The sequence below is a fragment of the Puma concolor genome, chromosome B1 (assembly GCF_028749965.1).
Source record: "Puma concolor isolate L17-30 chromosome B1, mPumCon1.1.hap2, whole genome shotgun sequence".
NCBI lineage: Eukaryota > Metazoa > Chordata > Mammalia > Carnivora > Felidae > Puma > Puma concolor.
In genome coordinates this window covers 166,975,004-166,995,958 of record NC_141670.1, presented here as the reverse complement: position 1 = coordinate 166,995,958, position 20,955 = coordinate 166,975,004, and the positions used below count along the sequence as shown (strand labels likewise).

General features: G+C 38.8%; 1 protein-coding gene across 2 annotated transcripts in view; it reads right to left on the bottom strand.

The window, feature by feature from the left end:
• Window positions 1-19,936, bottom strand: part of CNGA1 (cyclic nucleotide gated channel subunit alpha 1) — a 35,817-nt gene extending 15,881 nt beyond the window's left edge. Inside the window, exons 1-5 of one of the 2 annotated variants that reach the window (XM_086705117.1) lie at window positions 19,661-19,936; window positions 6,987-7,179; window positions 6,021-6,141; window positions 5,033-5,155; window positions 3,537-3,599 (exon numbers count right to left, since the gene is read on the bottom strand). In XM_086705117.1, the coding sequence (XP_086561243.1) occupies window positions 3,537-3,599; window positions 5,033-5,155; window positions 6,021-6,127 (293 nt within the window). In that variant the 5' untranslated portion in view covers window positions 6,128-6,141; window positions 6,987-7,179; window positions 19,661-19,936. The remainder of the gene's footprint in view (window positions 1-3,536; window positions 3,600-5,032; window positions 5,156-6,020; window positions 6,142-6,986; window positions 7,180-19,660) is intronic. The other variant, XM_025921785.2, reaches the window with a different exon arrangement.
• Between the last annotated feature and the right edge of the window lie 1,019 nt (window positions 19,937-20,955).

The window sequence follows — 20,955 nt, the reverse complement described above, 5'->3', positions numbered from 1 at the left end:
AGATCACCTTTTCTCTATATACAATTTCTTCTGCAGTGGAGATTATGCAATTTGAGGCTCCTTCCTACAGTTGGTTCTATTAGCTGAAGAATGGATTCTGGAGCCAGGCAGACCTATGGTCAAAACAGGCTGCCATTGTTGGCTCAGATGTCTTGGGAAGGTTTATTATTCAGACATGAATGAACAGGCATTGCACTACCACTAGGGTAGTCAGAGAGGATGTTAAAGGGAGATAGGGCTAGGCCTCAAAGCATGGGTAAGAGTTGGAGTGGTTGAGAAGAGTGAGGACACTAAAAGGAAGAAAATTTTCAGGAGCAAATGTACAAGTGAATTTAGTCTGCATATCAATAGCCCAGGAAAAGTAGAATGCTGCTATTGAGGAGAAATATGAAATAAATTAGATAAAGATGTGGGGCTTGGCACCTAAGACTGTCACGTACAAAGGGGAACAGAACATAAAACTGGACAAGGGAGAATTTATTGCCATGACAGCATATTCTTGTGTTATAGGCTTCAACACCCTAGCCCAGATCCATGGAAATGGTGCCAACACACTGCTGGGATGGCTCTCAGAAGCTCAGAAAAAATGATGATTTGTGTAATGATGATAAAAATGATGATAAGTGTAATAGAAATTACAAAGTGCCATGACAGACGGTGGAGGAAGGTATCAGGGAGACTGAGAGAAGTGATGTGCTGAAGTGGACATACCAAGTAAGGAAGATTACCCACCAACTGACTATGGTCCCTAAGAGGGCTCAGAGGACACAAAAATGATAAGGAATATGCTGGTGAGAGGTGCACCAGCATCATTAAGAAACTCAGTGGTATTGTCCTCTATAAGCCAGAGCTGGTAGTGGGAGATACTGAACTGGATGCAAAACTGGGTTCCCTGAGAGCAACTGAGATGACAGAACCTGGGAATAAGAGATCGGTGGCAGTGCTTACACATCAGAGGAGAGATGGGTCCAATAACTATAATTACCATGAAGGTGAGCATGGTAGCCAGAGGGCTTAACTCATAGACAGCTATAGAAGAAGTTAATTGTATACTGGATTCCTAGATATATGGGCATCCTTTTGGTTTGTTGGGGTACTGTTTAATGTATACAATGAAAACATATCAGGTATGGGTGATTAAGAGGTTGAAGGCAACTTAACCAGATAAAAAGTCACAACCTTATGAGTAGTTTCTAAACCTGAGCCAGTTCTCAGAAATGAAACCACTGACTGAAGAGGGAGCCAAGCCCCCATAAAGAAAGACTCTGCAAACACCATGACCAGTATACTCAGTAATGATTTCCCCAGTCTTTCCCCAGAGAAAACCCATGGTCACTTACATAGGTGACTATGCGCTGGGAGAAGAGGGAGTACCTAGATACATTAAAGACTGTTTGGCAAAAGACCCAAGCTGTTATTGAGACCCAGGGATTGAAGTGTCATCATGCCTCCCATTAAAGTGGGGGGCAGCATATGGTGACCTACTAATAACAGAATCCTGTATGATTTACAACTTAAGGGGTTTCCACTGGATCTAAGGACCCCTATTGTGGTCATTTCTCCAGTTCCTCAATGTTAACTGGAATGTAAGTGGATGCATATATTTGGTCATTGGCAGAACCCTTATCCCTACTAGTTCCTTAACTTGTAGAGTAAGAGCTATCATAAGGGGGAGGGCCAAGTGGAAGCTCTCAAGCTGCCTCCTACCTGCTGGCCGAAAACAATATTGCATCCTAAACAGGAGGGAAAGAAAATGAGACCCTTAAAGACCTAATGCATGCAGGGGTGGTAGTCCTCCCACATTTAATTCAAAGTCTTGTCCCTACAAAATTCACATGGATACTCATGAATGGCAGTAGACTACTGAAAATCAAGCACATAGCAGCCCCAATTGTGGCTCCTGTGGCAAATGTGAAAAACAATGCATTTATGCTATCTAAACCATATACCTAAAGTTCTGGGCCAGTCACAGTGACTGTGTTATTTTTTTTTTTTTTATCACTATCAGGGAAGAGGATCTGAAATAGTTATGGGGTGGAAAATGGCACATTTATAGTCTCTTCCAGGGCTATGTTATCTGTCCTGCTTAATGTCATGACACAGCCTAGAGGGACCTGGACTATCTGGACATTCCTTGGAGCGTCACATTGGTCCACTATATCAATGGCATCATGTTAACAGGGCCTTTAAAGAGGACTGACTAACCATGGAACAGAAGATGACTGTTGACCATGAGTTGGATTCTGTCAGAACTAACAAGTCATGAGGTTGTACAGCAATCTATCACATGATGAAGTGGTATATCTGGGATTGAGCAGGTGCTCACTACCCTTCCATCATGTCATCTACCACCATTGCATCAGCTCCTACTCTTCAACTCTCCACCAGGGCCATATGTGTGGGTCTTACAGGACAGGTCATCATCACTGATCTGGTCGATGAATGGGTCAGCTTGACATCAGGATACAAGCCAAAATGGGCTATGTCTATACCATAGCCCTCCTTAGAAGTGACCTTGAAAGACAATGGTAAAGTTAATCTTTCTAATGTCACAGCTCCAAGCAGTGCCCAGTCATCCCTTTTGTGTGGAAAAGGAAATGGCCATGCATGGGTCTGGGAACCAAGGAGTTGAAGTAGGAGTGATTCACATAGGAAATGTGTGCTTCTCATCCCCACAACTTTCTGCTCTGTGGATCTAAAGGCTTCCAGATAGGTCACGTGTCTTCCAGGGAACACGGTAGGTGTCCCATTAAACATTAAGCTATGACTGCTCCCCAGTCACTTTAGGCCCCTCATGCAAAGCATGAAGCAAGTTCTTTAATCCGAACTAGATAGTGTTGCTGTGTTAGAGTGGGTGAGGGGGATGTATTTGGCACATAGATGATCCACTCTGGTGCCTTTGGTGTTCTCCAGCCCAGTTTTAGTGGTAAATGGACAAATATGGCAGCTATAACTCAAGAAAGGCACAGTGACAAGGGGCTGAAATCCATCAGGAATAAGGGTGACTATGACTACAGTGTGCATGAGGGTAAAGGCCCGGTCCTACTGCCTAACTATGACACAACTCTGAAGGGCCATCCCTGCTCTAGAGTTTCCCATGGGATCGTATGGCATATCAACTCTATTCTCTGAAGTTCAACTTCTCCCTCTGCCCCGTTCTGCTCCCCTAACTCCCTTCTCAGAGATCGTCTCCTGAGGAATTGACCTAAGGCACACTGGCTCAGAATGGAAAGGATTACTGATATTTCATTTATTTTTGTCCACCAGGTGGGGCAACTGCATTTACACAGGAGACATGGTTTTCTATATGTATTTAAACACACATACATACATAAATACATGCTGCTTTTAATATGGGTAGCCACATTTTTCAGAAGAAAATAACCACATGACAAAATAATAGAATACCATTGCCATTGCATTAAATAGAGTTTTCCTAATAAAGTTCTCCTCTATAGCAGATTCAGATATATTCCTACATTTTACTGGTGTTCTTCAAGAGCAAAGCTTTGGTTTTCTATTATAAATGTACTTACTGCTCCTTATTGCTGCTGTTGTTAACGTTGAAAAGTGCAATGGTACCAGGCAGGTAGTGCTCCCTGGAAAATGAAAAAGTACAGTAAAATCATAACAGTTACCATCTGCATAATGCCATTAAAGAACAGTATTTTTTAAAAAATTGTTTTTTTAATGTTTATTTATTTTAAGAGAGAGAGAGAGCATGAGCAGGGGAGGGACAGAGATAGAGGGAGAGAGAGAGAATCCCATGCAGGCTCCATGCCTTCAGTGCAGAGCCTGACGTAGGGCTTGAACTCACAAACCATGAGATCATGACCTGAGCCAAAATCAAGAGTCAGATGCTGACTGAGCCACCCAGGTGCCCCAAGAAGTCTTAAAGAACAAATTATCAGGGCATCTGGGTGGCTCAGTCAGTGTAGCAGCCGACTTTGGCTCAGGTCATGATCTCTCTGTTCACGATCTTGCAGTTCATGACCTTGCGGTTGGTGGATTCGAGCCCTGTGTTGGGCTCTGTGCACACAGCCCAGAGCCTGGAGCCTGCTTGGGATTCTGCATCTCCCTCTCTCTATGCCCCTCCCCCATTCGTGCTCTGTCTCTCTCTCAAAAATAAATAAATAAACATTACAAAAATTTTTTTCAAGAACAAATTATCTTCAGTTACTATTGTCTAGACAAATTTTGAAAATATAGAGCCTCCATGAAGCTTGAATTGCTAAATATCAATGCGATGAACCAAAGTGATTAGTAAACACCTATCTATCAATGCTAGCACCAAAAATTAGCATCCTCCATGGCCTCAAGTGAGGCAACTTGGATGCCAGCAAGACATCTAAGACTTAGATTGTCAGAGAAGATTGGAAGAGAAGAAAAGACAAATAAAAAACACTGGGGAAACTGAAGGTTGTTGGTGGAAGCAGAAATAAGAGAGAGGAAAAAAGGAGGGAGAAAAAGCAAAGAAAAAGTAAATGTGTCCCACAATATGGGAACTCCTGATCCACACCAAAATCACATTCGTGCCCACACCCTTAGAGGCATGTGTGTGAAGTTCTCATGAGTGCTTCATTTCCTACTAAGGACTTTTAGCTTTTCTGTTCTAGCTACTCACTCCTGTGCTCAACTTCCCTGAAAGTAGGGGCAAATGGGATACAGCATTTCAGAGGAAGACAGCCAACCCTTCCCACATACCATTGCCTCAGGGCCCTGAAAGAAGGATCAGAAAGGCGGAAGAAGTCAGAGAGGACTGAGGCATCAGGTTCTAAAGGGGCAGAGACCAGTCTCAGGGGAAATGATCAGCAAGAGTGTTTGTGACTCAAAGCCCCGTGGGCATCGATAATCATCAGCCTGTGCTTTCCACGAGAGGAAAAGAATAAGTAGCAAGTTACTCCTGAGATCCTGCACAGTGGCTGGGTAGCAGGAGCATTGCCAAGCCCACTAAATGGAGGAGTAGAATACCTTTCTTTCCTCTAAATAATAGTTTAGAAAGAGATACGGAGGGATAGATTATACTGCTCACCTCTGTGTTGGTCCCCTTCTGCGTGAGTTATTTCTAAAGGAATCCCCTGCATGGGGGGTTTCATTCTCTGACTCTTCAAACATGGAGGCACTGTCGTCATCATCATCGTCATCAGAAAAGGAGCTACGGTCCAATAGGAGGCAGAGGTGAATTAGATCAATGTTTTAAATTATTATGAAGGAATAATGTTTCTCATTAGGAGGACCACTGCCTCATCTTTTCTCCTTCCCTCTCAAACTAACATATGACGCTTTTTCTTTTTTTTTAAGTGGGCCTCACACCCAGCACAGAGCCCAATGTGGGGCTGTATCCCATGACCCTGAAATCAAGACCTGAGCCAAAATCAAGAGTCAGATGCTCAACCAAATGAGTCACCCGAGTGCCCCTACCCCCATTTTAATTAGAGGGAAATGAGAACTTCTAGAATACATGGAATTAGATAAAATATATGCATAATTCAGTGCATACTACTGAATTGTAGTTCAGAAACCACTTCCTAGGTCTTCCATATTTCTATTACTTGACGCATTGATTAACGTTAATATTTATCAAATAGAAAGTATGATATCTATGTTTTTAGGTCACATTATACATTTGTATGGACTAACCTGTAATAACATCTCTTTCCACGAAAAATAAATGCAATATATGTGTATAAATGTCTATGCATTCATGGGGTAGCCACTTTAAATTATACTTCTAAAACATTCAGCATATCACACTATTATTTTCACATTCATCTATGGCAATGCCACCGCTTTAGATTTGAAATGTCCCATGAGAAAAGGCCTGGCCTAAGTGCTTCTAAATAATCACCACAATAATATCTCTGTTCACTTGTGAGACAAGTTATGCTGTTCCAAAGTATAAACACATTCACAAAATTAAATAAATTACAAAGGGTAAAGTCACAAATTAAAAGTTAAACTGAAATCAAGCCTAGTTAAATTTATTAGCGGTGGCTGGTATTAACAATGCATGGATTTACCTGCATGCTCCATTTTCCATCCTCCTTATTTCCTTTTCAATATCTGGAACAATCACATTGGGAACGTTTATAAAAGAGAACCGTGTATTGATAATATTTTTCTTCATGGTTAGTTTAATATCTGGGGAGAAAAAAGTCTTCTTAGTAGAAAGACTATATATTTACATATACAATCAAAAGTTTCACTCTACCATTCATCTAAGGCTCTCATCATAATTTTATTTCCAGTTATATATAGGACTTATTCTCTAATAGAATATAGATGTGGCCTAAGCCCTTCATTACCACTAGCCAGTTTTTTTGTGTATTTTTTTTAATTCAAGAATATATCAGAGGTGTAAACTTTTTTTTCTTAATTTTGGATTTAGCACAGCTTTTCCTTTTAATGTTTATTTTTATTTTTGAGAGAGAGACAGAGCACAAGCAGGGGAGGGGCAGAGAGAGAGAGAGAGAGAGAGAGAGAGACAGAATCCGAAGCAGGCCCCAGGCTCTGAGCTGTCAGCACAGAGCCCCCCACACGTGGCTCGAACTCACCACCTGTGAGATCATGACTTGGCTTAACCCACTGAGCCACCCAGGTGCCCCTGAATTTACCCCAGCTTTAAAATATTCAGGCAATGTCGTCAGAGAACAAAACTATAGGGACCTCACATACAGATCAAACAAGTAATAAAAAGCAGTAAAATAAAATACCAAAATGACTGTAATCAGCTATGAATTTCTACAAGCATTCCAAAAAAACAGAGCGGGGGCGGGCGGGGGGGGGGGGGGTTGGTTCTTGGGCGGTATTTAAACTTCGGAGGAAAAGCTGGATGTGACACACTTAGCAAGGCCCCTAAATGATTACATATAGTGCTCGGCTGCTCGTGCAACCATCTCAGGCATCAGGAGAATGCCCAGAACGAAGGGATTCTGAATTCCCCCAGGTACGTTCTACCCCGCGGCAGTTGGCAGTTCGAGACCAACCTCTGGCTCTTGGACAGACGCTGAATGGAGCGCAGGCGCGCTGCGCATCACCTTCCAGGCGAGGCTCTGCAGTCACCCAGAGACCACGCCACTGCCCTTAGCGACCTCTCACGGTCGTCCGCTGGCCTCCGGTGTGCTGCAACCACGTCGCCTGGAACCTCGGAGAAGTTCCTGGTGGGCACGAACGGTGTGCCTGTGGGGAGATACAGCCGCTGCTTTGCAACCATTGACTTGGAAGCCCAGCCGGGCCACAGGGCCCAGCTGGCGCCTCCCCTCCACCCTGCTTGCTTGGCAGTTACCGCGCTGCCCTCTGGGCTTTTCATCCACGATGGTGTTTCCTCCAAATCTGCCTGGAGGAAAATCCCTCGAGATGGGTGCTGGGTGTCCATCCCAGCCTCCCCTCTCCCAGACCAAGTTTCCTCACTCTAAAAGCTCCCAGTGTCGGCAGGACAAAAAAAAAAAAAAATCAATATCTGGTCACTCCAAAAAAAGTGCCACTGTTGACCGGCTCTTGTATTGAAGGTGTGTGCCGTGGTCTGGGGATGAAAACCCAAAAAAGGTCAAGGCGGTGAGAGGAGGACTGTGGGGTGCTAGACAACTTCAATACCTCCCATACCTCTACCTTCCCAAGATGGCGGGTCATCTATCCATCCCCTACACCACAACGCACACCTAGCCTGCACTCCCAAGTTTTTATTGTATGACTTGGGGAGATTTCCTTTGTTATTTTTCTACCACTGAGTTCTAGGTTTGGGCAAACAAATTTGCCTTTGTTATTAATAACATAGAAAAGCAAAAATAAAAAGAGAGAGAGAGAGAGAGAGAAGGAATCATTTGATATGGAAAAAACGTATAAAACACTTCATTCTTTATAGTAAAATATGTTAAGGAATGATTTGCTTTTTGGGGCACCTGGGTGGCTCAGCTGGTGAAGCATCGGACTTGATTTCGACCCAGGTCATGATCGTAGGGTTCATGAATTCAAGCCCCACATTAGGGGCTTAATTTATTTTGAGAGACACAGAAACAGCATGAGGGGCAAGGGGCAGAGAGACAGGGGGAGAGAGAGAGGTGCAGAGCTGGACATGGGACTCAAACTCACCAAACTATGAGATCATAACCTGAGCCAAAACCAAGAAACAGCTGCTTAACTGACTGAGCCACCCAGGTGGCTAATTATCTTGACTAAAAAGTTCCAGAACATAATATGTATCTTGATATCAACATTGTCTTAACAGATACCTAAGTGTGGTTTGGGCTTTATACAAATATTTTTAGCATTGGGGCGCCTGGGTGGCTCAGTGGGTTGAGCGACCAACTTCGGCTCAGGTCATGATCTCACGGTTTGTGGGTTCGAGCTCTGCATTGGGCTCTGTGCTGACAGCTCAGAGCCTGGAGCCTGCTTCTGATTCTGTGTCTCCCTCTCTCTCTGCCCCTCCCCCACTCATGCTCTGTCTCTCTCTGTCTCAGAAATAAATAAACATTAAAAAAAATTAAAAAAACAACACAAATATTTTCAGCATTTTACCCTCAAGCATGGTGACAACCCTTGGTTTGAGAGAAATGTTTGATTCGTGTTAAGGAAGTCTCCATTTATTCTTATTTTATCAATTTTTTTAAAATTAGAAACAGGAATGAATATTGATTTTCATTAAAGAATCTCTTACTTTTATAGAAATAGTATTTTTCCTTTTAATTTTTTTCTATTAACATGAACTGTATTAATGAATTATTTTAATAGTTATGAAATAAACTCTTCTTGATTATGGTAAATTCCTCTTTTCGTATGCTTATTGGAACCTAGCTGCTAATACTGTATTTTATTTTGCATTTTTACATTAAAATGTTTTGCATTGTATTAAAACACAAAATTAGTCTGTTGCTTGGGAAAGGGTTTTTGACAGTAAATGTTGACATTTTTCATATACTTTTCAACTCTTTTTGGTATCATAGGATTGTTAAGAAGGCATCTGAAAAGAACGAAAAGATTCTTCTTTTAGAGAATTCATTGCTTTGCTGGTTTTCCCGAATATGAATTTTAAATCAAAATTTGTGAATCAAAGAGAAACAGCTGCTTTTAAAAATAAGTTTCAGGGGTGTCTGGGTGGCTCAGTTGGTTGAGCATCCGACTTCAACTCAGGTCCTGATCTCACAATTCCTGAACCCGAGCCCTGTGTCGGGCTCTGTGCTTTGGATTCTGTGTTTTCTTGTCTCTCTTCCCCTCCCCGAGCCATACTCTGTCTTTCTCCCTTTCAAAAATAAATAAACTTTTTTTTTAACTTTTCAAAAAATAAAGTAAGGTTCAGTTTTCATGTTTAACTGAATCACAAAAATTTCTCACTTAAATGAGGATGTAAAAACCCGAACAAAGATAAAGCAAAGCAAATGACAGGGAAAATCTTATGGAGAGTTCAGGAAAAATTAATTTGGAATATAAACTATGAATTCCCAGGAAGTCATCTATTCTATTGATTGACATCAGGCTCTAACTTGGGTTCAAATCCTGACTCCCTCACTAGCTGAATGAACTCAAGTGAGTTTTTTTTAACCTTACTGAACCTCAATTTTATCATCTATAAAATCAGAATAATAAAATCTCTTTTATATCCAATAAAGATGTTGTGAACCCCCAATCTCAAATCCACACATCCAAACATAATTTAGTATGCAGCATTCTCTAAATTTAGTAGGAAGGATACCTGTGAAACTTGTTTAAAATGCAGATATCACGGCCCTGCTCTCAGGGTACGAATGAAGTATGAATTCGTGTAGACACGAATCTACAATTTCATCAAGCACCATAAGTAATTCTGTTTCAAGGGGTTCCTGAGTCACACTTAAAGGAACATTACTCTATGCTATTGATCTTGGCGCACTACCCCAGTCGTATCTGTATTTCTGATTATGGTAGCGAGAGACATGAATTAACTATCAGGAAAGGCTTCAACATCGCTGTTACTTCTCTGACATTTCAGATCTACAAATCTGAAAACTTTAGAATCAATTCCTGAAGACAAATTTCACAAACAACTATTGTAACGAGAAGTCAATTTCATAACAGAATGTAAAAAATATAGACTTTGATTTGAAAAATGGTCTGTAAAATTCACTATGTTAATAGAAGAAAGATGAGAAAAGTCATATGATAATTTCAACAGATGAAGAAAAGGCATTGACAAAATTCAACACCTATTCATAATACAAAATCTCAGCAAATTCAGAATAGAAAGGAACTTCCTCAACCCAATAAAGAACATGTACAAAAAACCTATAATTAATAACATACTTAATGATAAAAGACTGAACACGTTCTCCCTAAAGTCAAGAACAAGGCAAGGATATTTTAGAGGTGTTCAACATTGTGCTGTCTCTTGCAACAAGCCCCCCAAAATATTTAAATATATAAAAAAAAGATATCCATACAGTGAAGAAATTAAACTATCTTTATTTGCAGATGACATAATAGTGTATTCGACAACCCTAAAGAATCTACAAAAAAGGAAATTGAACAAATTAGTAAACTTGGCAAGGTCTCAGGATAAAAATCAATGTAAAAGTTTCATTTTCTTTCTGTATGTTAGCAATGAATAAGTAGAAAATGAAATGAAATTGAATATATACATAACAAGCAAGTAATGTCTACATCCAATTCAATAAATAAGTACTGTATACAAAGTTCTCTGCCAGATGCTGTAAAAAAGAAGCCCAAAGAGGGGCACCTGGGTGGCTCAGTCAGTTAAGCGCCCAACTTCAGCTCAGGTCATGATCTCGCTGCTCGTGTGTTCGAGCCCCATATCAGGCTGTGTGCTGACAGTTCAGAGCCTGGAGCCTGCTTCAGATTCTGTGTCTCCCTCTGTCTCTGCCTCTCCCCTGCTCATGCTCTCTCTCTCTCTCTCTCTCAAAAATAAATAAACATTAAAAATAGTTTTTTAATAAGAAGACACTTCTATATGAACAGGTATTGAAAGTCCTCAAAGATATAATATAGTACCATGTGCAGGGAAAAAGGATATATAATTTCCTGTGTGTGTGTGTGTGTGTGTGTGTGTGCACATGCGTGCGCGCACATGTGTAGACAGAGGGAGAGATGCCACAAGAAATTGGTACCAGTGATTACCTTCCTCTAAGAAGGGGAACTATGGATGGGACTAGATGATAGGAGAGGAAGAGGGAATATTTTGTACTTTTTAAATTTTGTATCATATAAATTAAGTACTTAGTGGATACACGTAGTGACCCTTATTTCAAAATGCAAAACAGTACAAAAATGATATCATCCATAGTTCTACCACCGAGAATTATTGTTACCTTTTGCCTTTTGTCAAATTTGCATCCACACCTTTTATGGTAAGTGAAAAACAAAACTTTATGCCTAAAGTTACAGCCCTTTAAGAAATTGCCACCTCCCAGTGCTGTTCTTACTGTCCCGTTCCCTACCTCCCAGAAGCAACCACTACTGTAAATTTGGGGTGTGTTCTTCCAGACCATTCTGCTTCCTACCGCATGCCTACATATGCATCCTTCAGTGTATAGTTTTGGACATGTTGTTTAAGCATGTAAAGCTTCACCTGTGTATAATTTTGCAACTTGCTTTTTTTCACTCAAAATTATGTTTTGAAAAGTATGCTAATATACAGAGCTATTTCCTTTTATAATATTGTTTGTAAATATTGCAGTCTACGTGTATCGTATTGTGTTCCTTTTCTCTATGTGTATTTCTTCTCTCTAATAACGAAAGATTGGTTCTTTCTAGTGTTTTGCAATTGTGAGCAGCGCTGTAGCAAAATTAAAATTCCTCTGCATGTCTCCTTAGACACATGTGCGAGAGTGGTTCTTATGTACATATCCAAATATGGAATGGCTAGTTCTAGTTTTAGGTTATTAGAGCCAGCCAGATCACTGCCCGAAGTGGAATATCATTTTATGTATCCTGCCAACCCTATACAAATGTGCTATATCCCCAACATCCTCACCAACCCTTCCTGCCGCCAAATTTTAAGGTTTTCCCCAATTTGATGAGTAAAACTTTTTTGATTTGCATTTACTAGTAAAGTGGCAAAAGTCGCATGTGTCCATTGGTCATTTGGATTTCTTCTTTGTGAATTAGATGTTCATATTCTTGGCTAATTTTTCTTCAGTTGGATTCTTTCACCCATTCAACATGTAACATGTGTTTAATAAATGCCTGCTAGGCATCAGACATTATTACTATCCCCTACGTGAATATGCACCCCGATTCTCTATTAATTGTACTTTACTTTGCTAAAATAAACATAAAATTCTGCCATCAACTGTCATTTGTGTACTTTACTAATCTGTAAGTCCCTTCAATTACATAGCAATACATGTTTACCGGTATATGGCTTACAAAGCAATCTGACTCCTCTAATCTCAGTTAACTATTATCTCTACTATGTCATGATCCATAATGGGCTGTATTATGTCACCCAAGCACTTTTATACCACTTCTGGATAAAATTGAAAACTGACCTGAGAAATTCATTTTGCAAGGCCAGCATAGTACGCAGACTTTGAAGCATCATCTTTACTTTTCTTTTTTTGAGAGAAAGGAAGAGAGAGCATGTGGGCACACAGGGGCAGAGCAGAGGGAGAGGCAGAGAGAATCTTAAGCAGGCTCCATGATCAGTGTGGAGCCCAACGAGGGGCTTGATCCCATGACCCTGGAATCATGCCCTGAGTCAAAATCAAGAGTCAGATGCTCAACTGACTAAGCCCCCCCCACCCCCGCCGCACCCAAAAACATTATCTTTAAAAGAGGATAGTTACATATTAAGCAGGTCAGAGCACCCACACCACCTAATTATTTGAAGAGGGCCAAGGATGATTCAGCTTGTATAAGGATTGCTGTGTGCTGGTGCTTTCTGGAGTAGATTTCTTTGTGAATGTTCCAAATGATTATTATAAATGATGTGTTTGTTTTTCGGCCATTGTTATATTGGCTCTAATAAGTAAAATATGTACCTTCTAAAATAAATGATGTGCCCTCCTCCAACAGGGCAAAGCTTTTCTAAAGAAGGCACTCATCTGCTGAGGCGACCAGTAAAATTCAGCCTCATAGAAGAGTGCAGAACTATATGCACTACACTGTAAACAACAGTTTTGGAGCACTCTCTATTGTTCTCTGTATTATTCAAGTTTTATACAATGGGCATGTATTAACTTAATAATAAAAGGATAAATTTTGATATTTTTTTCTCTAAAGAGCGTAACTTAACAACTTGTAGAAATGTTCACGCTACTGTGTCAAGCAGGAAAAAACCGATTGTTCAGCAATATTTATAATATCATCCCATTTTATTAAAAATTGTGTATATGGGGCGCCTGGGTGGCGCAGTCGGTTAAGTGTCCGACTTCAGCCAGGTCACGATCTCGCGGTCCGTGAGTTCGAGCCCCGCGTCAGGCTCTGGGCTGATGGCTCAGAGCCTGGAGCCTGTTTCCGATTCTGTGTCTCCCTCTCTCTCTGCCCCTCCCCCGTTCATGCTCTGTCTCTCTCTGTCCCAAAAAAATAAATAAACGTTGAAAAAAAAAATTGTGTATATGTGCATACAAAGGGTAAGCACTTAAATGGTAAACATGTTAAGTTTTCAGTGGTGAGATCATTAGTGTTTTCACTTTCTTCTTTGCGCGCTTCTGCATTTTCTCCTAATTTATTTTTTTAATGGGAAAAAAGGTAGTATTCTTAAATGGAATTTTGTTTCATAACAAGAATACTTAGTGTCAGCACTTTTTCTTTAAAATAATGTTTCCCAGTCCTTGCCCAATCTCAGTATTCAGTTGCAGAGTTAAGGTTGTTGCTTAATATTTAATAATCCTCCCAGAGTTGTGTAACCATCCAGAACAGGCTTTGCTGGCTGTACCAGAGACAGGCAGCCAGTGCCTGGAAACAGCCACCACCTGCTTGGCAAAGATGTTGGTTCTGGCCCCAGCTCTTCCCCAAATTGCCGGTGAGATCTTGGCAGAGATCTCTCTGAGCTTCAGTCGACTCTGCTGTAAAGTGGAGATGATAATACCTGCCCTGTCCAAGGTGATGATTGATTCTCTATGGGGGGCTAATGAAAAAACTCACATAAATACCTCGAAAGCAATATTGAAGGGCTATATAAATGCAAATTGATGATATTGTTATGTAATCCCCAAGCTCAGAGAAGCGACCATCAACTTTCTCACGGAGACAAAGAGAGTTAAATGATTAAAATAATCTTTCTTTAAACCCTTCCCCCTTGAACTATCACTTTAAGAGGTCAAACTGGTCAGAGCAACTATTTAATAATTATCTTTATAGGATTATAAACAACCTGTAATTCCCGTGAAAACGAAAACAGAGCTGGCCCAACACTGTTGCTCTATCTGCCTTTAACAAACATTGGGACCCGACAGGCTTGCTAAGTCACTTGTTACCAACTTATGAAGAAAACACGATTCTTTCTCAGGAAGAAACAATTTCACCAAGAAGGCCGTAATTATTATAATCATTACCATCCCCTTCAAAATCCACAGAAAATTTATAGAGTGACCATCATAGAATAAAATCTTGATTGATCAAAAGCCAATGAACAAAACCAGCAAGTAACCAAATAAATACATCTTCCAATATTCCCTTTTTTTTGGCTAAAACATTTTACAAGAAAACACAGTGATAGAGAGTGGTTTAAATGTCAGAAAATGTAAGTGCATTAGAGCAAAAAATTGTGTTTTGTTCACTCCTACATTCCCACTGACTAGAGATCTTTTTCAAATAAATTTAAAGAATTGATTTTAACTACAAAGTCATATATATTATGACATTGGGGTATTGCAAAACCTTATATCATTGAAGAAAGTTTTCTTTAAAATCAATACATTCTACTGATCAAGGGTAAGAACAAGGGATTTTTTGCAATGGTCAGAGGCTTTAATGTGTTATCTTTCTACTTTCTCCTTTAAATCAGAAAGCAGTCAGAATTCTAAAAACTGACCCCCCCAAAATTAATAAATATATTAATAAATTATGAATTATATATATTATACATAAAGAGGGAGAGAGAGAGATGAAGAGAGAGAGAGAGGGAGAGACAGAGAGAGACTATATATTAAATCATTTCTTTAGCCCTAAGCATTTACTTCTTGGTACGTACATCTATGGTTGCATGTGAATGTCCCACTTTTCCAATATTCTCTAAGCTACTTAAGGACAGAGAACTTCCTTTTTCTCTGTATATGCCCTGGGACAACACAAATACAAACTTTATGGAAATAACAAAAGTGAGGAAACATATAAAAGTCAAAAAATACTTAGAACTCAGCACTTGAGGTCCCCTGGACTCTAATTATATGGAGATTTTGTCAGTCACAATGAGTATTTGAAATTTAGGATAATTTTTTTCCTGTTTTTCTTACAAATTTATACCTGTACCCAAAAGAAACACCTTAAGACTACTGATATTTTTACCTGCAAACCCTTTGCAGAGAACGTAATCCAATCTGCACTCAATATTTTTGCTTCCCAACATTCGGTGAGCACAGGCCATGTAAACAGCAGCACCGCGTAACCCGCTGAGTTGCCAAGGCGAGAAACAAAAGAGGATGGTTGTTGATGAAGACAGGCTTCCGGGCCAAGAAAAGTTAGTAAGAGAACCAGGTGCGTAATAAAAATCCAGTGGGACAATTTTGTGTGTGTGCAACACCGTACAGCAGGGAGATTCACAAAAAGCTTTCCAAAGCAGGGGATATACACCTGGATTTTGAAGAATGAGTAGTTTGCCAGACAGGAGAGGAAATGAGCATTCTTGGCAGAGCAAACAGCATGTGAAAAAGGTAAAGAAAGAAGAAAAGAGCAAATATTTCCAATGGCTGGAAGAAGATGCCTGGGTGTGTGTGGTTCCCCTGAACACTCAGATAATGGGGAGCACTTATTATCAGAGCGTGGATCTTTTATGATGGTCCCTTTATAGCGGTGTCTTTCCCACCAGCCTTGAGAGCAGGTACCAGTGAGCTCTGATTTTTATGTCTGCAGCACTTTACATAATATCTGGCTCATAATAAACAACCAAAAAAAATTGTTTTACTTTCGTTACTTATTGTATTGCACAAACACCACATCTACACTACATGTAGAGGTAATAAACATCTACACCCCATCATCGTGTTAAAGACTGCACTTAAGTAACTATTTCTACGTCACTACAACGTGTACATTTATTATTCCCAGTTGCCTTTAGAATAATGTTCCCTGGAACACAATATGTTTTAAAAAGATATTTCATTAAACGTATGAACGAATTTTGGGAGAATCAACATGCTTAATATATTAAAACTTTTAAAATTACATGACAAGGGGGGCACTTGGGTGGCTCAGTCAGTTAAAGGGCCAACTTCGGCTCAGGTCACGATCTTGAGGTTTGTGAGTTCAAGCCCTGCATCAGGCTCTGTGCTGACAGCTCAGAGCCTGGAGCCTATTTCGGATTCTGTGTCTCCCTCTCTCTCTCTGCCCCTCCCCTGCTTGCTCTCTGTCTCTCTGTCTCTCTCTCACTCATAAACATTAAAAAAAGAATAAGAAAATAAAATCACATGACAAGGGACATCTCATTTATCGATGGCTTTAAAAATCTACTTTGTAAGTCTTTATAATTTTCTTTCTTTTTTTTAAATTTTATTTTTAAGTAATCTCTACATCCAACATGGGGCTCGAACTCACAACCCCGAGATCAAGAGTAGCATGCTTTTCCAACTGAGCTAGCCAAGCGCCCCAAGTCTTTATTATTTCCTTTAAATAAGCATGTACATTTCCTATTAAATGCATTATACATAGTTAAATTTTTATTTGTAAATAAGATCTATTTTTATTGTATTGACTGGGAACTATTAATTTACATATATATTTTTTTTTTAACGTTTATTTATTTTTTTGGGACAGAGAGAGACAGAGCATGAACGGGGGAGGGGCAGAGAGAGAGGGAGACACAGAATCAGAAACAGGCTCCAGGCTCTGAGCCATCAGCCCAGAGCCTGACGCGGGGCTCGAACTCACGGACCGCGAGATCGTGACCTGGCTGAAGTCGGCCGCTTAACCGACTGCGCCACCCAGGCGCCCCTATTAATTTACATATTTATTTTGTAGCCTATTATCTTATTGACATTTTTATTAGTTTTAATAGTCTTAAATTGATCCTTTGGAGTACTCTGAGTAGACAATTATATCATCCATAGGTAATGATAATTTTATCTCTGAAAACTGTATTTATTTATTTTTCTTGTCTTACTGTGTTGAATACAAGTCACTGAACAATGTTAAATAATAGATACCCCGGCACTCCATGTTTTATTTCAGACTTTGGAGCTTCTCCTATTTTTGCCCCGTTGATTTCGGATAAATTATTTATTATGTTAAAGAGTTTTATTTTATTATTAATTTGCTATCATATCAAAAATAGATGTTGAATTTTATCAGTTACCTTTTTATCAACTAAAACTATATGAATTAAAGCTAAATTTGTGTACCATGGAACGTTTGTTCATGTGAGAACAATTAGGCATAAATATAACTATTTGTCCCCCATGTAGAGTGGACAGAGAATGTAGCCTGTATACTTTTTTTTGCCTATATTAGCATAGTTCATAGCATAGTTCAAAATCTTCGCACAACAGTTGTCTGCTGAAGGGAAGGTACGTTATATTTCTCCTTTAAGGGGATGTAGCTGTGGGAAGTTTGGTTAGTGCCATAGCCAAAACCTAAAATATGCTATCCAAATTCTCGTGTACTTTTACCCAAGGTGAAAGGTTCTGGCATTATGTGGATTTATTCCTTAGACCTATTGATGAGGACACAGTAAGAAACAAACCAAAGTTTCTGGCTAAGACAATGCCTTTCACATAATAGGTACTAATTAAACATTTGTTGAATAAATTATTGAGTAAAAAATTTTAAGTTACAAGTGGCTTTTTTTTGGAAGAAGTTCTTGGACTCTTCTCACTTTTGCCCATAATTTTTCATCAATTGAATTTTTACTTCCTAAATTCAATGTACATTGAATTTGTTTTTTTTACGTTTGTTTTTATAGAAAATAATCTATTTTATCCAGATCTTTTACACATATTAACATCACAGCCTAAAAAATTACCTCCATGAAAAGGAAAATCTATAATTGCTGTTTTTCTATCTTCAATTAAAGAAGTTTTTGATGATTCTTCCCCCCACCCCCAAGTTTACCCTCAGTATTTTTTTTTTATTCCTAAGGGTAGGGTCTTTAATATAAACTTTACTTATTAATTTCTAACTTTGACTGTTGGCAGAGATTATAGCCTGTATGCTTTTTTGCCTTACCGAGATCATTTTGTGACCAATTTATAAACATTCCAAGTGTAGAGAAAAGAGGGTGTACCCTCTATGATATATAAAGTGTAGGGGCGCCTGGGTGGCGCAGTCGGTTAAGCGTCCGACTTCAGCCAGGTCACGATCTCGAGGTCCGTGAGTTCGAGCCCCGCGTCGGGCTCTGGGCTGATGGCTCAGAGCCTGGAGCCTGTTTCCGATTCTGTGTCTCCCTCTCTCTCTGCCCCTCCCCCGTTCATGCTCTGTCTCTCTCTGTCCCAAAAATAAATAAATGTTGAAAAAAATTAAAAAAAAAAAAATAAAGTGTGATCAATAACTATTAGGGCTTTTATTTACAGTTTCTCTCTGATGCTCCCCCCCCCCCCCACACACACACCATCCTGTTTCATTTGCCTGCTTGATCTAACAAAGACATGAGTGAAAGATGTTTATGGAAAGAATGTTAAGCAAAAAAATGAATGTAATTAAACGAATCAATTAAGGGTTATATAAATGAAAAAAACCAAAATGTCAGAAGCCGTGTGTTTATTAATAAGAACATTTTAAAAGCTTAGTTTAACAACACTTCGCTTTGTAATACATAATGAAATGACAAGTATTTATAATTTTGTATTCTTGACACAATAAAAGTGATAAAGAGTAGTTTTTAAATTTATAAAAATAAAACATGACAGTAAATAATAATAGTTTTTAAAAGTCTAATTAAAATATACTGACTACCATGGAGAATTAAAAGAAGGCAAGGTGATTTCAGTTCTGTCTCCATCACACGACAATAATATTTTACCTTGAGGAACCCTCTTAATCTCCTTAGAACACTTATTTATCTCTAAAAGGAAGTGTGCAGGTTGCTATAATAATGCTTAGAAGTATCTAACACTTAAGAAGCTCTCAATGAGTTGAAGCTCATGTTTTCAGGAATTAATTTTTTATTAAGATATATACGAATTTAATGGTGTTCAATCTTCAAACATTTTAAAGAGAAAGAAAACCCGGCATAAGACACTTCCTTTGAAAAAAGACACATCTGCCAAAGTTATTGTTTCTGACTTCTAAAAATGAACTTGAAATTTGCAAAAAGCAGGTAGTATTTACTGTTGTGATATTCCGATTAACAGAATCATATTACCAGGTATTTATTTATTATTACTTTTAACTAAAAATGTATTTTAGTGTAATATTCATTTATCTGACAAAACTACAGAGAAGTCAATAAAGATACAAGCAATCATTGCTGTAAATAGAAAGCACGTAACAGAAAACAAAGCAAATGCTGATACTTTAATAAATCAAAACAGAGGTGTAAACATATGTGAAAATACAACAGTAATTACTACTGGGTTCTTACCTTTGGTTGCTTAAGCAATGTATCTGTGTCTTCTAGAAACAGAAGTCAGTAGTATATCCAAAACAAACAGGGAGATAGTGCAAATCTTGACATTGTCAAAAGCCAGGTCCTAATTGTTTTAAATAATAAATATACAGATCTTTTTCCTTTCTTTAAACATGTGAAAACGGCTAGTTTTCTTAATCATTCCCAAAGAAAGAAACAATTCTGTGGCATTGCCAAAGGAGGATTTCATGAGTCGGTATTGGATTTGCGGATTTATATACGGATGAAAATAACAGCAACCAAATCACCATTATCCTTAGCTGGAGCTGGAGCTCATTAATATGTATAAGAGTGAGGGATAAAAGGAGGTTTCGCAGAACTACATGCACCTCTTAACAAATCTGAAAGTAAAGTTAGCCAAAGGTAATACTGCCTAATGGATTTTATTAAAATGACACTATCAATTCATCCAGGGTGAATTCTTGAAAGAATTGTTTAGGTTTTTACAAAGTATGATTACATTTCTAAACAGTGCCATCATATTAAAAACTATTAAACTGTAAATAGGGTGCATTTATTTATTCATTGCTCTGTTTATTGTGTATTTTGTGAAATAATTGCATGTGTGAAATATACCCGGGCAAGAGATAAAAATAGGATAAGTCTGAACTTGCCTGAAAGAGTAATTCATACTTCAGCTATGAAAAAACATTAAGATATGCCAGTTAGCATCTAAATGTTATTCTAATGACCCCAAAATAAATTTCCTTAAGAATTTTTAGTGCAACATTTGACAGTTTACACAGTTACAAAACTTTGGCTTTTGACTGAAAATAGAACAGCATGAAATAAATACTGTCTCTATTTAGCAAAACTGCTTTCATTTCAAACGATCAGCTCCAAAAATACATCAGTCTTTTTCCAGTACTTGAACTATTTGTCCTGCTGACTAATTAGCCATCGAACAACCCGGTAATGTTTATTGTTTCAGTTAAATGGCCTCAGCACCCAACGGACTGCAAGGCTCCCAAAAGGGGAAATACCCCACGATGCTGAGCAGAGAAAATGAGGCCAGTACTGAGCACTCTTTTCTTTTGGAAAGTTGACTTTTGAGTTTCAGGATTTTTTAAATAATATTTAATTTCTAATCATAAAATAACATGTTTCATAAGATTTGGATATTATAGAAAGGAAGAAAAAATACTGAAATATATTCTTACCCTACTCCTATTGTTATCATAATCAATATTAACATTTTTGTTTAGACATTCATATAGATAGTTTTTATATAAAATCATTCTGGTTTTCTT